General features: G+C 39.7%; 1 protein-coding gene across 1 annotated transcript; it reads right to left on the reverse strand.

Moving 5' to 3' along the window:
* Positions 1-480: 480 nt before the first annotated feature.
* Positions 481-16,052, reverse strand: LOC311305991 (uncharacterized protein). Its single transcript, XM_084434092.1, has 9 exons — positions 15,953-16,052; positions 2,389-2,520; positions 1,915-2,043; positions 1,801-1,831; positions 1,604-1,636; positions 1,446-1,481; positions 1,230-1,314; positions 983-1,027; positions 481-701 (listed from the first exon to the last, which is right to left on the reverse strand). Exons 2-9 carry the CDS (start codon positions 2,509-2,511, stop codon positions 599-601), a joined length of 585 nt encoding a protein of 194 aa, XP_084290218.1. The 5' UTR covers positions 2,512-2,520; positions 15,953-16,052; the 3' UTR covers positions 481-598.
* Between the last annotated feature and the right edge of the window lie 655 nt (positions 16,053-16,707).

The raw sequence follows: 16,707 nt of genomic DNA on the forward strand, positions 1-16,707 counted from the left end.
GGCTTCCGGTAGCGGTCGACACGCGTTCACGGAGATGGATGCTGGCGTATGACGTAGGATGTAGCGTAGGAAGCGTCGTGACGTAGAACGAACGTAGAGTTTTGTTTTGCTCTGCTCTCTGGCTGCGCTGTCACGTTTGTTCTACGTCACGACGCTTCCTACGCTACGTCCTACGCCAGCATCCATCTCCGTGAACGCGCGTCGACCGCCACCGGAAGCCAGTTATTTTCGTTTATAAAGTTTTAAACATGTATATTTTTACGACAAAACCGCACGGATTACCCTCAGAAGGCCTTCGTTTATCCCCCTGGAGCCGGATGGATTACTTTTGTGAAGGATGCGTGCACATTTTGGGACTTGAACGAGGTGGACCCCATAGCTTCACATTATAACCACTGAAAGATCTAAGACATTTTCTAAAATAACTGAAAATGTGTTGGTCTGAAAAAAGATTGACATATGCATCTCGAACGGCTTGAGGGTGAGTAAATCATGGGTTTAATATCATTTTTGGGCGAACTATCCCTTTAAGAACAGAAACTCCCTTTATGGTGTAAAAGATTAAAGTGACGTTGAGCCCTGAGTTGATTCAAACCGATCATCGTCTGGACAAGTAGTCGTTTAACTGTTCAGATTCAGGTTGATTCAGTGAATCACCAGCATCAGATCTTATCTTCATTTGGACAGCAGATTCGGGATCCCTGAGAGAAACACATACAGTTTTAGTAGATGAAGACTCATAGAGCAAACGATTCACTTACAGCAGATTAAGATTCATTCACATCAGATCTGTGTGAAAGTTAAAACATCTAACGCTTGTTTCACATAAGTGATTTAGTTCAAGTCTTTGAGATTCACTCCATTTCGTTTATTAGCTTGTCTAAACAACTCTCACTGCATTCAAAGAGCTAATTTGATTCGTTCGTTCATTCTGTGTGAATCAAACCCATGATCTCAGTTGTTCATCTACAGAATCACTCACCTGTTTTCTGTATCATTCTCACACTGACAGATGAACTGCACTTTCCTGTGAAAAAATATGACAACAGATTGAATATGATTATTACACATCACATCCATCACAGGGTTTGAGTTTATTTATTCAGACTGTCATGATTCCACTGTTTTACATTCGGTAATCTGAAGATGAAGGGAAATGTGATTCATGATGACACGAGCTCTTGAGATTTACTGACTGAAATGATTCTTTTAGATTGATCACGACTCACCTGAAGATCCTTTTACGCTGAATCAAACACATCAAGAAGATGATAAGAAGAACAATGAAAACAGCCAAAAGCCACCACCACTGATCTATTCAAGTGATATAAAGATAAATCAGCTGATCAAATCCATACATTAATTAATAAAGCAATGATATTGGCTGATCTATAAGAGTGATAAATCAATATTAGAGTTGAGGTTTAATGCCCTCGATGTTTTACCTGAGAGCGGGAGAGGAGGAGTCACTTCTTTCACATCTTTAAAACACACATCGATCACAAATATAAGACAATATGACAGTAAACATGGATTGAGTCTGAATCAGATCTGAATCAGTGTTTTATTAGTGAATTAGACACGTTTATCAACTGAAACTCACCCGGGTTTGGAGTCACAGCAGTTTCATTCCTCACTGAAAAACACATTCACAATCATCGTGATTCACTTACTGATTCACTTACAGAAGATTCACTTACAGTGATTCAGTTCAACACAGAATCAGATCTGAATCAGGACAGACTGTGTGTGTGTGTGTGTGTGTGTGTGTGTGTGTGTGTGTGTGTGTGTGTCTCTCACCCCTGTACATGGTCGCATGCCTGTGATGAGTCTGAAATGAAATACAATAGAGAATCATGTTAGTGAAGGATTAAATATGAAAACAGACGAATGATGAGTTGAGAGTTGATTTACCCCTGAAGCGTCACAGACGATCTCATGAATCAGATTCACACAGCGAGACGTGACGAGACGATCAGGAGAAACTGATGAAGCAGGATCCATCAGTCTGTGTGGTTTATCTGGATCTGCTACACACTGATCCTGAACATATTAAAGACAATCAGATAATGTGTGTGTGTGTGTGTGTGTGTGTGTGTGTGTGTGTGTGTGTGTGTGTGTGTGTGTGTGTGTGTGTGTGTGTGTGTGTGTGTGTGTGTGGTGTGTGGTCCATCAGTCTGTGTGGTTTTGCTGGATCTGCTACACACTGATCCTGAACATATGAAAGACAATCAAATAATGTGTGTGTGTGTGTGTGTGTGTGTGTGTGTGTGTGTGTGTGTGTGTGGTGTGTGATCCATCAGTCTGTGTGGTTTTGCTGGATCTGCTACACACTGATCCTGAACAATCAGATAATGTGTGTGTGTGTGTGTGTGTGTGTATGCTCACCTCTATAAACCAGCTCTGTTCACAGACTCCATTGCGTGTGTGATTCAGTATAACTGGCAGAATCACGTACACAAACCCCACAGCGCTCTCAATCTCTGCACACGTCATATTGATGATGTCCATGACTCAAAACTGAAAAACAGTGTTTTCATAGAACAAACATCAAACCTTTAATATCTATCAAGCATGTAATGATGTGTCTTTAAAGGGATAGTTCACCCAAAAATGAAAATGCTGTTCTCATTTACTCACCCTCATGTTGTTCCAAACCTGTATGATTTCCTTTCTTCTGCTGAACACAAAAGAAGATATTTTGAAGAAAGTCGGTAACCAAACGACTGATGGACCCCATTGACTTCCATAGTAGGAAAAAAAAAATACTATGGAAGTCAATGGGGACCAGCAACTGTTTAATTACCAACCTTCTTTAAAATATCTTCTTTTGTGTTCAGCAGAAGAAAGGAAATCATACAGGTTTGGAACAACATGAGGGTGAGTAAATGAGGACAGCATTTTCATTTTTGGGTGAACTATCCCTTTAAAGCAAGTCTCGTCTTCTATCTTTCAAAAAAAAAAAAAAAAAAAAAAAAAAAACCAACCAGGGTTTCAGCAAATAATATATAAATGTCAGTCTGATCCCAAAAAAATAGCTGATATATTTCAGATAAACTCAGGATATGGCACTCAAGTCACGTGGATTATTAGGAATCACAAATATCAGATCATCATATTACATTATCACAGCAGTATTGATGAGAAATGCTGCTTTACAGAGTATAGCGAGAGGATATTAAAATTTAAATCAGGATTTTATCGAAGCAGAGTTAATCGAGCATTAGTCACACTCATAGTTAAAAGATTAGCAACCTTTATTGAATTTTCTATAATCAGTGATAATAATTATAATCAATCCTCTTAGATGAAGTGGAGAAATACACAGATGCAGATCTCTCCAGTTTAACTGGAATGCACAAACTCAATTATTTGTCTCCTTTCGACACTACTTTCAGACTGTAACTTGTACATAACTACTTCAGTTGAGTAAAGTTGACAATAAATTCACAGAATCGAACTTCCTGGATTAATAACTCGTGAGCTAAACATTGTTACTACACAAATAACACCTCTTTTAAATCATAGTAACGTAGACAAGCAGCTCCAACCTAATTTTCCACAAGCTTTCCTTCGCAGTGATACACAAAATACGGTGATCTGTTTGAGACTGTATGTGCAGCCGAGAGACAGATCCGAAGGGACCGCCTGCAAAGTGCAAAATAACTTCAATGTCACACAAGGTAGTGTCAACAAATTCAGTTCACACATCACTGCTGTCCTGTTGGTTATAATACAACACTTATTTTGGAAAAAAGTATTTTTGTATAATTTTTATTATAAAAACATTCAATAACTGTCATGAACCAGGATTGATCGTTCTCCTTTTTCTATCTCTCTCACACATTCACACACACACACACACACACACACACACACACACACACACACACACACACACTCACTCGCTCTCTCAGCTGATCCTCATCGCAATCAGCGCTCACGCTGATCTTCTCCACACCTGTTTTCTCTTGCCTCCTGATTTTGCCTGCTACTTCTAACTACCTTTCTCCCTGTTTCAGTGCCAGATTATTGTTGCTATTGAAGGCTTGTTCCTCTATGATCTATCGTTATTTCTACTCAGCCATACCTATACTGGATACCTGCCTTGTCCTGTCCTGTCCTGTCCTGTCCTGTCCTATCTCGTCTAGGTGTCTGCTGACATTGTGTTTTGCCCAGCTATCCTGCTGCTCGTGGCCATTGACTACTCTTCAGCCTGCCGTCCGTCAACTACTGGTCTAGAACGGTGTTCCCTCGCTGACCGCTGCTACCCAGCCCAGGGGTCCCTGCTGTTTCCGTTTCATTAAGCCAAGTCAAGAATATTTCTGTCAACCAGTTCTGCGCCTGCCTGGCGGCTGACTGCCTTTGTTCTCTTTACATTAAAGACTTTGAAAAAAGTATTTTTGTATATTTTTTATGATGTTTATTAGGGATGCACCGATCCACATTTTTCCACTTCCGATCCGATCCCGATACCTGAATTTGGATATCGGCCGATACCGATTCCGATTCTATTCCGATACCAGAGCTGTGTTTGATTTAATATTATTATTATTATTATTGTTTATTTTATATGATGCTGAAATAAACTTCTCTCAACAGGCAAGTATGAATGATATGTTATGTACGTATGTATGCATGTATGCCCCAAAAGGCAACTTGAGGTAAGTATAAGGTCAGAAAAGGAAGTCCGAAAATAAGGAAATCAGGAAACAGGAAATGCGTCTTGAAATATAAGAAAAGTGCAAGTGTAAACATCTTACACACACACTATCTGAAGGGTGATTCTCGCTCCGATGCGGTAACTCTCTCGATGAATGCTCGATCAAAATCAGCCATCTTGCAAACAGACAAGCGGATTTCGCTTCAAACTTTTGTTTTTTACGCACGTCAGTTTTTCTCTGGTCGCGCGAATGGATTCAAAATATTCAAGCGTCCAAATAGATGCGGTAGACGTGAATTTGACGCGCTATTCGCGTTTGGTGTGAACGCACAGTAACGTGGTGCTTTTTTAAATGTTTGATTGCGTTCGTTGTGTTGTACGACGCGAGGGAGCTTTAAAGGGCTCTGAATTACAGCTTTGCAAACATTGCATTTTGCTGTCTTGCTCTGCAGTGTTTCCAGTGTGAAGTATTTCCACACAGCGGACGTTGTTGGCTAGCCGCAAACCGTGGAATGGATTTCCTGAGCGGGGGCGTGTCTCATAACTCTGTGTCTCATTGAGCCGCGCCTCCGTTCAGGAAATCCATTCCACAGTTTGCAGCCAGCTAGCAGACTCGCCGGCGGGAATCACTTTTGGACTTTGGAGTCATTTCAGCAGACGTTAAAAACGAGCGCAGACATGACTCATGGATATCGGATATTTCAGCAGGTTGGATCGGGAAAATCCGATACGTGAATTACGCTGGTATCGGGTGCCGATACTGGATCGGATCGGCCCCATCCCTAATGTTTATGATGAAAAATATTCAATAACTTTGATAAATGTTGTACGAAAGCCCAACAATGCCCCCTGGAGGTTTCTTTATGTATTTGACTTTGTTGTATGGACATGTCTGAACTAGTATCAGAGCGCAGTCCATATACTGAACTAGTATCAGAGGGCAGTCCATATACATAGGTGGAGAGACTGACTTGCTTTCTTACACTAAGCGGACTGCTGCATGTTTGTTGTTCCCGTGAGTGATTGGTTAAGAAACCACGCATACCTTTGGGTGTAGTGTTCTCGTGCAGTGTGTTAAAACTCTGACTAAACACCAAGTTAAACCGTGCAAATGAAGACAGAGTCGTAGTAAGTTTGATGCTTTACTGTCACGCTTCACCAAAACTACTTCCTGCTAATTTTATCTTCTGTATTTTTATATTTTATCTCCTTTTATCACCTAATTTTAACTTCAGCAAATCAGCACAGTGCTCAAACTACAAAGTTTGGATTACTACAAAAACACAGAATTCTTTTACCCGACCAGCTTACATTCCAGGAAAGGAAAACACAACTGCCTACATTCATAAGGATAAGAGAGAAAATTCCTCTTCTGGTTCAAGAATCTACTTGCTGCACTAACTGCCACAGACTTTTACAAAGGATTGCAGTTCTTGAAACAAAGTTACTTACAGGACCACCAAACCAGAGCACCAGAGCACACAACAGAGCTCAGCATATGAGGTGAGTCCCATGAAACTAGTGCTCCTTGACAGGTCGAGAAACAAGCCAATCGACTTACAAATCGATGGCACAAACAGGGAGCGAGACCCAAAGGCACTCGATACATCAGATTGTCACGAGCCTCACATATTGCCGCAGTAGCATCCTCTACCCCAGATACAGCTCTGACAAGGATTGCAAACACTGGTCTCCTACCACCGCCTATACATCTTGAGAACAGATTTGAAGTACTAATGAATGTAAATGAGGAATCCCCAAACGTGATGAATGTGATCGAACACAGACTGAATCAGCCAGTAGCTAACACTGATGCTAACTGGCGCTCAAGGTCGAGCAGACAGCGGCACTCAGCTCAGAGTGCAGCCGGGCCCAGGACTCTGATAGTGGGGGACTCCATAATCAGAAACATTAGCAGCAGGGACACAACTACGTGCTGCCTTCCACAAGCAACAACTTCTGATATAAACAGGGAACTTCAGAACATTCTGATGAAACATAAGACTGCAAATCGACTTATCATTCATGTGGGGAAGAATGATATTCATAAAGAGCAGTCAGAACCCTTTAAGAAGGATTTCAATTAACTTTTTGAAACACTTAAAAGACTGAAAGTTCAAACATTCATCAGTGGACCACTCCCAGCAAGAGGAACAAACAGGTTTTCAAGGTTGCTTGGGCTAAATACATGGCTGCAAAAAAACGGCAATATAAAAGGAGTAAACTTTATTGACAACTTCAATCTTTTCTGGAGTCAGAGACAACCGTTTCATCAGGATGGCCACCACCCAAACAAACTTGGTTCAAGAGTGCTAAAGGACAATATCTACTTCACTCTCAATCATCCTTCTGCAGTGTGTGCCAATCCACTCAATCAAACGGCACACACACACCTGGACATAGTATGAATAATCACAGGACTTCACTTCAGCAGAAACATGGACATGCGGTTGACATCACACAAGGACAATGATAACACCACCCCGCCACAACAACCTCTGCTCATGGACACAATCTCAGCTGAGCCCTGCCCACAGAGCTCACCACAGACAGACATATTAGAAATGCTCGAAGATTCAGCACCCAAGGACGACTTCCTGGAAAACAGCCAGGGAAGCCAGGACAGCATATTACAGCCTCCGATAACACCAGAGCAACAGCCCCTTTCACCAGACACTTTATCCCTCTCTCCAGCATCTCCACTTCTGTGTTTCTCAGAGAAAATGGAAGTACTGTTGTATGCTGGAACCAAACTATCCCACTCTTTTGCTGCAAGCCCCTAGCCTGACGTCGTCATACTCAATTCTAGTCAGAATGTGAGTCTGATACTTTTCCATAGAGATTTGATTATGGGGCGTGTCTCAACCAAACCAGGAAAAAAAAAAACTCTGCACTCAATTGGATAGACCTACAACCAATCAGAGCAACGGAGTAAATGACGCATGTTCTTCATTCATATTTTCAACCAACAAAATGTCGCGGCTCTCTGTTCCTCTTTTAAAATGAATGCGCTGTCGATATAACAGACGCGATGGCGGAATCTACACATGATGTTTCATAAACAAAGTTCGGGAGGAGCACGTACAAATAATCAATCCAATATAAACTTGTCATCAAACAATACCATGTCTAACGTTACCCTATCTATCAGCATGAGGAAGCATATTCACTCTGTAAACTTACCTAACACTCCTTGACAGTTTTTCAGCATCCCTCCACCACCCCGAATCCTCACGCTTGTCTTGTTCTCTCACAACCAGGAATACGGGGGAGTATGGCTACCGAGCCCACAGCCCTCTCCTCGGACAGCACGTCATATACGCATTTATTCTATCGACTTATTTGTGTGAAATCTTATAAACGCATTTATTCTATCTGACTTATTTGTAAATGTGAACTCGTGAAATCTCAATTCTCCAGCAGCAGTCGTCTTTGTTGTAAACTAATTCAAATCAAGCGCTCTTTGGTGACGTGGACGATTACGTTGCATTGCTCATCTGTCCATCATCGTATAAAGCCCGCCCTGACAATTTGATTGGTCCGAACAATTTTTGTTCGGGCATAATAGCTCCTCAACGGAGCGAGTCCAGACCGAACTTCCCGACCAAAAAATATTGTGGGCGGGGTTCGGGCTGGCACCCAGGCTAGCAAGCCCCCAGATACCAACCAAAAAACGGCAGGCACCGCAACCACCAAAGCCTGCGGGCCCAGCTCGCCCTCCTCCTCCTGTGAGAGCTCTTCGGCCTTTGCCACAATGCCAGGGCCCACACCCTCCTCCATCTGCTCGAGGTGAACCAAAAACAACTGATACCAGCTCTCAGTGATATGTGTCGGGTCCCCGCTATGATAACAGTAACTTTCTCAAATGTTTACAGAACAAGAGGGAACCCAGTGTGCCTGTATCTTTCTCTATTGCTGTTCTATTACAAGATAAAAAGTCTAAGGCATTCAATAGCCGTACAGCAAACCCAACTAATCTGGTGTCTATTACACGTCAAACTGAGAGTGCTGTGGGGACAAAAAGTAAGACTGTTAAGTTAGCACTTTTAACCCTCTGGGGACCAAAAACGCGCCCGCGCGTTTTGCTCGTTTTTTTTTTTTAGCAATGAAAATAAACACTAAATGCTCTGTTAATTTTGATCTTTCATTTTCGTGTAATACATCAATCGATCCTGTTCAGTTTCTATTTTTTTCTGTATACTCACAATAAAAATAAAATGTTTTGCTTTTTGACAAATAAAGAAAAATTAACATGATGCGATTTCTGCCTTCTCTCTGTCAGTAAACTCCCATTTGAAACGCGTTCGAAAATGATCTATAACTCCGCGAAAATTCAGTCAAACAGGCAAACAGACCCACGGGCATAAAGCTTGAGATCGCAGCTTTTAAATGAAGTAATTTATATAAAAAACTAATATTCTCAGCTTCTGTAATCTGTATAAAAAGAGAGCGACTCCAGTCGACCTCATTACGAGCCATTCAAAAGTAATTTGACCACTCCCCGGAGAGCGCGTGCTATTCAAACGCAAATTCTGTGAACGCCCACATCAGCTGTAAACAAAGCGCGTCGCGATCATATAGCCTACCTTATGGAGAAAAGTTTCCTCAGAACAGTGCTGATATGAGGAGCAATATCTCCTGATATGAGGAGCAGATCCCGCTGAGGAGTGAGGTAGGCTGTTTTCTTTTCTCAAGTGTTGATGTGGAATAACGTTATGGAATAACGTTAGTGTAGGCCTATGTAAACCGCAAAAAGATGAATCGCATTTCTATAATATGACTCGCCTTTCTGTGAGATGAATGAAGGGTACATATTTGTAAAGACTGTTAGCCTAAATATGAATCGCGCGTCTGTGTGTGAAAGAATAAACTGCTTTGCTATAGCCTACTGAAATGAGTAAAAATCGACTGGAATATGTTGAAATAAAATGTATTTGTATAAGCAACGTATTAAACTGCAAATTAGCATTTATATGCCCTAATATTTCATAAAAACAACGTTACAGTCAGTCACTTGTTGACTAGATTTGGGTACAGTTTTTAGGCTACTGTAGAATATACTGCCACATCAAATAAGCTTTTGTTTAGCAATTTCTGCTCATATCTAACGTTATATATATTTATAACTATATATATATATATAACTATATTATTTATATATATTATATATATTTATATATATGATATATTGTTGAAATTGTAATTATTGTTGTAATTGTAACATTTTTAATAAAATAGCAAAACATATTTACAAGATAGATGTAAGCAAAATCTTAAATGGTCAATATAAGTCTTCTTCTAAATACATCTTTTGTCCTTGCATTGTGGCTTAGTCAGTGTCACACCTGAATGAATGGCTAATTATGCAGAGTCATTATGCAGAGTGGGTGGGACATTGTAATCTAAGGTGTAAACTACTCCTCCCCCTCGCATATTGGCTTTCCAAGCAAAACCTGTTTTACACCATTTAAATCAATGTATTTTTTTTTGTGAACGATAAAGCAAGACTATTTTCACATCATTTTGAAGCTAGAACTCAAAGGGACAACATCCATTAGTCAAAAGTCTTGTAGACACATATTTAATATGTGTTTTGTGGTCTTAATTCAGCAACTTTCATTTACATTTTTTCCAATAACCACGCATAAACATTATTCTCTTAAAAATACAAACATCTACATACACGTTGCTCGCATATTATGGTAGCCCTGTTTGTGCTATATAGAGTGAATTTACACCTTTGCCATTAACATGTTTATAAATAACTGAAAAAAGCACAAATGTCAGAGCATGTCAGAACATCTCAAGGACCCCAAAAACAGCTTGGTCCCCAGAGGGTTAAACATCCACTCACTTAAAAATAAATCACTTCTAGTCAACGATTTAACCACAAACAACCTGGATTGTATGCTTCTAAATGAAACCTGGCTAGAAGACAGCTGCAGTGCAACAATCCTCAATGAAACAGCCCCTCCTAACTTTACTTTTATGAGTGTCTGCAGAGCTGTTAAGAGAGGTGGAGGTCTAGCTGCTCTTTTTAAAGATATCTATCAATTGTAAGCAAATATCATTTGGGAATTACCCGTCTTTCGAATATCTGGGTACTGTGTTAAAAGGTGCTCCACGCATTTTACTGATCATTATTTACAGGCCTCCAAAATACTCTCCAGCCTTTGCTGAGGACTTTATAGAACTGTTATCAACAATTACCTCAGAGTTTGACTGTTCTGCCATTGCTGGAGATTTTAACATTCACATAGATAATGCAGAAACCAATATGGCAAAAGAAATCAAAACTGTTTTGAATACTTTTGATCTGACTCAGCATGTACATGGACCCACACACAATCGTGGACACACTCTAGATTTACTTATCAGTAAGGGTCTTGTAAGGATTGAGTGCGAAACATACACAAATTAATCTTCCAGGTGATTTGTTCAAACATAATTCCACACAGAACTCAACATTCCAGACCCCAAATCACCAATCCAGAGCCATAAAATCTACGCTAAGAACTTTATGGCCAACTAAAGCAACTAAAGGAAGAACATTGTCAATGTTAGATGGTTTTGAAAAGACTGATTGGTTCAGAGATGGCACTGTTAAGAGCTCGATCAAGATAACAGCAGAAGTTGCTCGAGCCCACGACAGATAGATAAAACAGACCTGCATTTCCTTAACGACCTCTGAATGACCCAGAGTTAAAATCTCTTCAAACCACAGAGAACTGAGATTTTACCTATAACAATACATAAAACCATCCCAGAACAATTTTCGATGGACTTATAATCAAACATCATGCAACTATATAATTCTATATAGTGTCTGCAACCTATATATGTGCATCTAATGTGCTTAGATGCCATATAATTCATGTAATTGTTATAACTATTAGGTGTTTGAATGAAAGTATGTCGTGTTTCCTATCAATATGAGTGTATGCTTTTAACTCAAAAGATGGCTTGATTGAAATCTGTGTAAAATGTTTTGTATTCTTATAATAGTAATAATGTCTAAACTGTGGCCTCTTTTTTTCTCTGCTAGTGCTGGAGAATAAGATCACAGATAAGCATGATTTATGATAGGAAGTGAAGAGAATGCCACCTCCTAAATAAGGCAAGTGTCTAATTGGTCAGATCTCTTCCAGGAGGTTGGACAAACTTTTGAGTTTAAAATCTTAGACCCGAACAAAGCTTTGTTGGAAGAGAGTTACAACAAGGTTAAAAAAAAGTGCGCGAAGGGAGATGAAAAGATAAACCAGACAGACTAGCAACTAGACGCGCAGAGATGGAAGAACCCAAATCAAGATCAGAAGAACGGGTTCAACAGCTTCATTCAAGCCATCTAACTACTCTGGTCTCAATTTTCTTTCTTTTCTGAGTTTTCCTTTCTTTTCCGTTGTAAGTCTCGGTTCTAAGTTAAGTTTTGTGCCAAAGTTTCGGTCCACGATTCGACTGCAAAGCCAGCTTCAAACAAAGACTTTCTGTCCATCCACAGCACACCACGTGATTGGCCGCCCCAGACATCTATCCCAGCACGAGGACACCAGCCAATGAACGAACTCGGGAAACCCCTTTTACGCTGACAAAGGGAATCCCCAAAAGGGAACGCAAACAAGCAAGTAGCCTCCAGACTTTTAAGCTGAACTGGTGTATTTGATACAGATTTAATAACCCACCTAAGAAACGATAGAAGGGTTAAACTAATGATTGATGGTTCGCTCAGGTTATGTCTTAAAGTCCAACTGAAATCAAAATTGACCCTTTTTACTTTGTTAGCGCATATTACTAGTCTTGTGGTGAACAATTAATCCGTGCAAGTTAATACACAGAAAAAAAATTGTTTGCCGTCGTAATCTTTAATCAAAGTCTGAAAAGTTACTTCCGGTCTGGAATGGCGTTCCTTCTCTGATGACGTAGGTTTGACGGCTTGGTTTGGGAAACGCTTAACCACTCCCCTCAAACCGTTAGTCTGCTATGAGCGAGAGATGGAGAGGAGGAGCGCTAGCGTAAAACCCTGCCCTCTGTTCAATATTCCGTTTCACTGGGAAATACGTCACAACACTGGAGAAAAGTCTTGGCAACTTCCGGTTCACGCGGACTTTAAGTGCATCTTGAGATTTCATCTCACTCTTGAAACTCATTCTTTCCTCACTCTCTTCTTTCTGCAACTCGTATGAATGTGTGTGTGCGTGTGTTTGTGTTAGATATTAGTTTTATGTGTTAGAATACTCAATAAAGTCTTGTTTGTATTTTAAAGAGAAGTGTTACTTGGGTTATGTGCTTACAAATTTAAATGTCTTAAACTGCTGATCTAAGTTACCTTGCTAATAAATAGTGTTTCACTATAGTTTGGATATGTATATACGCTGCAGAGCTGATAGTTACAGCCAGTTCAAATGAACCCTGGACGAGTCATTTGCTCGGTTGTAATAAGTGAAGTGATTCTTTCAATTTCCTATAAATTAATTAATAATTCCTTTGAGCTAAATTGACCTGTCAGAATCACTCTATTAACATTACAGTTTAAACATTTCATTGATTGTTATTAAGGATGTTGCACTGTCCGATCATTTCTGAATTTTCTTTGATATATTGATCTCTCCTGCCACTGAAGCCAGATCTGTGTCTGTCAAGAAGAGATGCTTAAATGAGAACACTAGTGTACTATTAATGAAGGCTATATCCTTAACACCAAGTATATCTGCAGACTCTGTTGACTTTCTCCTTGATTCTTTTAACTCCAAAGTTAAGTGTAATTGATGATATTGCTCCTGTGAAAGTCAGGAAGAAGAGTGGCAGACAAAAAGCACCTTGGAGAAACTCAACAGCAGTGCAAAATATGAAAAGACAATGCAGAAAATCTGAGCGCATGTGGCGGAAGACAAAACTTGTAGTCCATTATAACATCTACAAAGACAGCCTTCATGCTTTCAATATGGAACTAGGCAAAGCTAGACAGACTTTCTTCTCAAATATTATAAACAGCAATTTAAACAACACATGCACTCTTTTTGCTACTGTCGAGATTCTAACAAACCAAGCCAGATTCCCAGTGAAATGCTCTCAGACAACAAGTGCAGTGAGTTTGCTTCCTTCTTCTCTGAGAAAATCAATAATATCAGAAAGGTGATCAGCACATCCTTGAGTTGCACTGAGGTCAGTCAGATCAGACCACCTGAGAAAGTAGTTACTATGTCTGATTTCAAAGAAATTGATGGCAAAATTTTGGAAGAAACCGTTCAGCACCTTAAAACATCAACCTGTGCTCTTGACACACTTCCCACATCTTTTATCAAAAGTGTGTTAAACAGTATAGAAGCAGATCTTCTAGAAGTGGTAAATGCCTCACTTCTCTCGGGGGACTTTTCCAAACTCCCTGAAAACTGCAGTTGTCAAGCCCCTCCTGAAAAAGAGCAACCTGGATAAGACCATATTAAGCAATTATAGACCGATCTCAAATCTTCCTTTCATAGGCAAGATCATTGAAAAAGTTGTCTTCAATCAGCTGAACAAATTCTTATGCTGACCTCAGTGCTGCATTTGACACTGTCGATCACAACATACTCCGTGATAGAGCGGACAGGCTGGAAAACTGGGTGGGGCTTTCTGGGATAGTCCTAAAATGGTTCAGGTCATACTTAGATGGGAGAGGTTATTATGTGAGTATAGGAGACCATAAGTCTGAGTGGACATCCATGACATGCGGAGTCCCTCAAGGCTCAATTCTTGCGCCACTCCTGTTCAACTTGTATATGCTCCCAATGAGCCAAATAATGAGAAAGAACCAAATCTCTTACCACAGCTATGCAGACGACACACAGCTCTACTTAGCCCTATCGCCTAACGATTACAGCCGCATTGACTCCCTGTGCCAATGCATTGATGAAGTAAACAGTTGGATGTGCCAAAACTTTCTTCAGTTAAACAAAGACAAAACTGAAGTCATTGCGTTTGGAAACAAAGATGAAGTTCTCAAGGTGAATGCATACCTTCACTCTAGGGGTCAAACAACCAAGAATCTAGTCAGGAATCTTGGTGTGACACTAGAGTCAGACCTTAGTTTCAGTAGTCATGTCAAAGCAATAACTAAATCAGCATACTATCATCTGAAAAATATTGCAAGAATTAGATGCTTTGTTTCCAGACAAGACTTAGAGAAACTTGTGCATGCTTTCATCACCAGCAGGGTGGATTATTGTAATGGTGCAGTAATGGTACAGTGAGGAGTTCACTGGCCTTCCCAAAAAGACCATAAGACAGTTGCAGCTCATACAGAACGCTGCCGCCAGGATTCTGAGCAGAACCAGAACATATGAACACATCACACCAGTCCCTCAGGTCTTTACACTGGCTCCCAGTTAGATTTAGGATTGATTTTAAAGTATTATTACTGGTATATAAATCATGCAATGGTCCAGGACCTCAATACATTGCACATATGCTCACTGAATATAAACCCAAAAGATCACTCAGATCATTAGGATCATCTCAGCTAAAAATACCAAGGGTTCACTCTAAGCATGGCGAATCTGCTTTTAGCTATTATGCTGAAACCAGCTTCCAGAAGAGATCAGATGTGCTCCTACAGTAGCCTAGTTACTTTCAAATCCAGACTAAAAACACATCTGTTTAGTTATGCATTTACTGAATGAGCACTGTGCCGCTGTTCGTCCGACTGTTTGTACTGTACTGTATTTTATTTTTCTAAACTGTTTTAAATATTATTATTTCTTTTTATTATTTTAATTTCTTCTATGTAAAGCACTTTGAATTGCCATTGAGTATGAAATGTGCTATTTAAATAAACTTGCCTTGCCTCATTTACATGTAGTAGAGAAAACTGTAATAAAACAATACAGCTGGGGAACCCAATCCTGCTCCTGCCGATCGACTGTCCTGCACAGTTCATCTCCAACCCTAATCAAACACACCTGAAGCAACCAATTAAGGTCTTCAGGATCACTTGAAAATTAAAGGCCAGTGTGATTAGGGTTAGAGATGAACTGTGCAGGACTGTCGATCGGCAGGAGCAGGATTGGGCACCCCTGCAATACAGCAATATTCAGTGTCCATTTCTTGAGTAATATTACATTGTAATTCATTAAAACATGAATATACAATGCTATTCTCTCTGTGGCTGCAATTATACAGGCTATTAGCATTGCTGTGAGCTTGTACACAATAGTAAACATTGTTTTTAGTAATCTTATCAAACATCATCTTTTCAACAAAATCTCTACTAATATATTATCTTTAACATGTCTAATATCACATAAATACACTTACGGCATTGCCTCTATGATGCTTTAAGGTGGATGCAAGTGGATTAACACTGAGAGCACACCATGTCTGTTTCAATGCAGTACCAGTAAGGACAAAAAGGAAGTGATTAAATAGGAAGTGACATCACCACATGACACAACAACTCTAAAGTTAAATTCAACTTAAAGGGATACTCCACTTTAAAATGAAAATTAATTTTTCTTCTGCTGAACAGAAAGGAAGATATTTAGAAGAGTATCAGTAACCAGACAGTTTCTGGTCAAGTCAATGAGACCAGAAACTGTCTGGTTACTGATATTCTTCTAATTATCTTCCTTTCTGTTCAGCAGAAGAAAGAAATTCATAAAGGATTGAAACAACATGAGGGTGAGTATATGATGACAGAATTTTCATTTTAAAGTGGAGTATCCCTTTAAATTAAAGAACAACGCAATGGGCAAATGCCTGTAATACTTCATACATGCCGAAATAATCTGAATAAAACCCTTCTGCAGGGACACTCTCTCTCTTGCTCCAGTTTCCCTAACCAGAAACTCCCACCATTTCTACTAGTGCTTAAACGAACACTTTATGGCCGTTTTAACATTTAATCATTTAAACTGACAAGTCTCTATTTTCATGCTACTAGTACTTATTTTTTAGATACTAGTAGTATCTATTCCATTAAGTACTAGTACCTATTCTTCAGATACTAGTGCTTATTATTTAGGTACTAGTACCTTTTTAAAGATAATAGTACTTATTTATTAGATACTACT

The sequence above is a fragment of the Rutilus rutilus genome (genome assembly GCF_951802725.1).
Source record: "Rutilus rutilus genome assembly, chromosome: 1".
NCBI classification, from domain to species: Eukaryota; Metazoa; Chordata; class Actinopteri; order Cypriniformes; family Leuciscidae; genus Rutilus; species Rutilus rutilus.

Excerpts from the sequence above, each read along its gene's own strand:
- LOC311305991 (XM_084434092.1), bottom strand. The coding sequence starts at position 2,511 with ATGGACATCATCAATATGACGTGTGCAGAGATTGAGAGCGCTGTGGGG. Across the intron at positions 1,482-1,603 it reads TGCTGTGACTCCAAACCCGG|ATGTGAAAGAAGTGACTCCT; the intron begins GTGAGTTTCAGT and ends TGTGTTTTAAAG. Across the intron at positions 1,028-1,229 it reads CAGCGTAAAAGGATCTTCAG|GAAAGTGCAGTTCATCTGTC; the intron begins GTGAGTCGTGAT and ends ATTTTTTCACAG.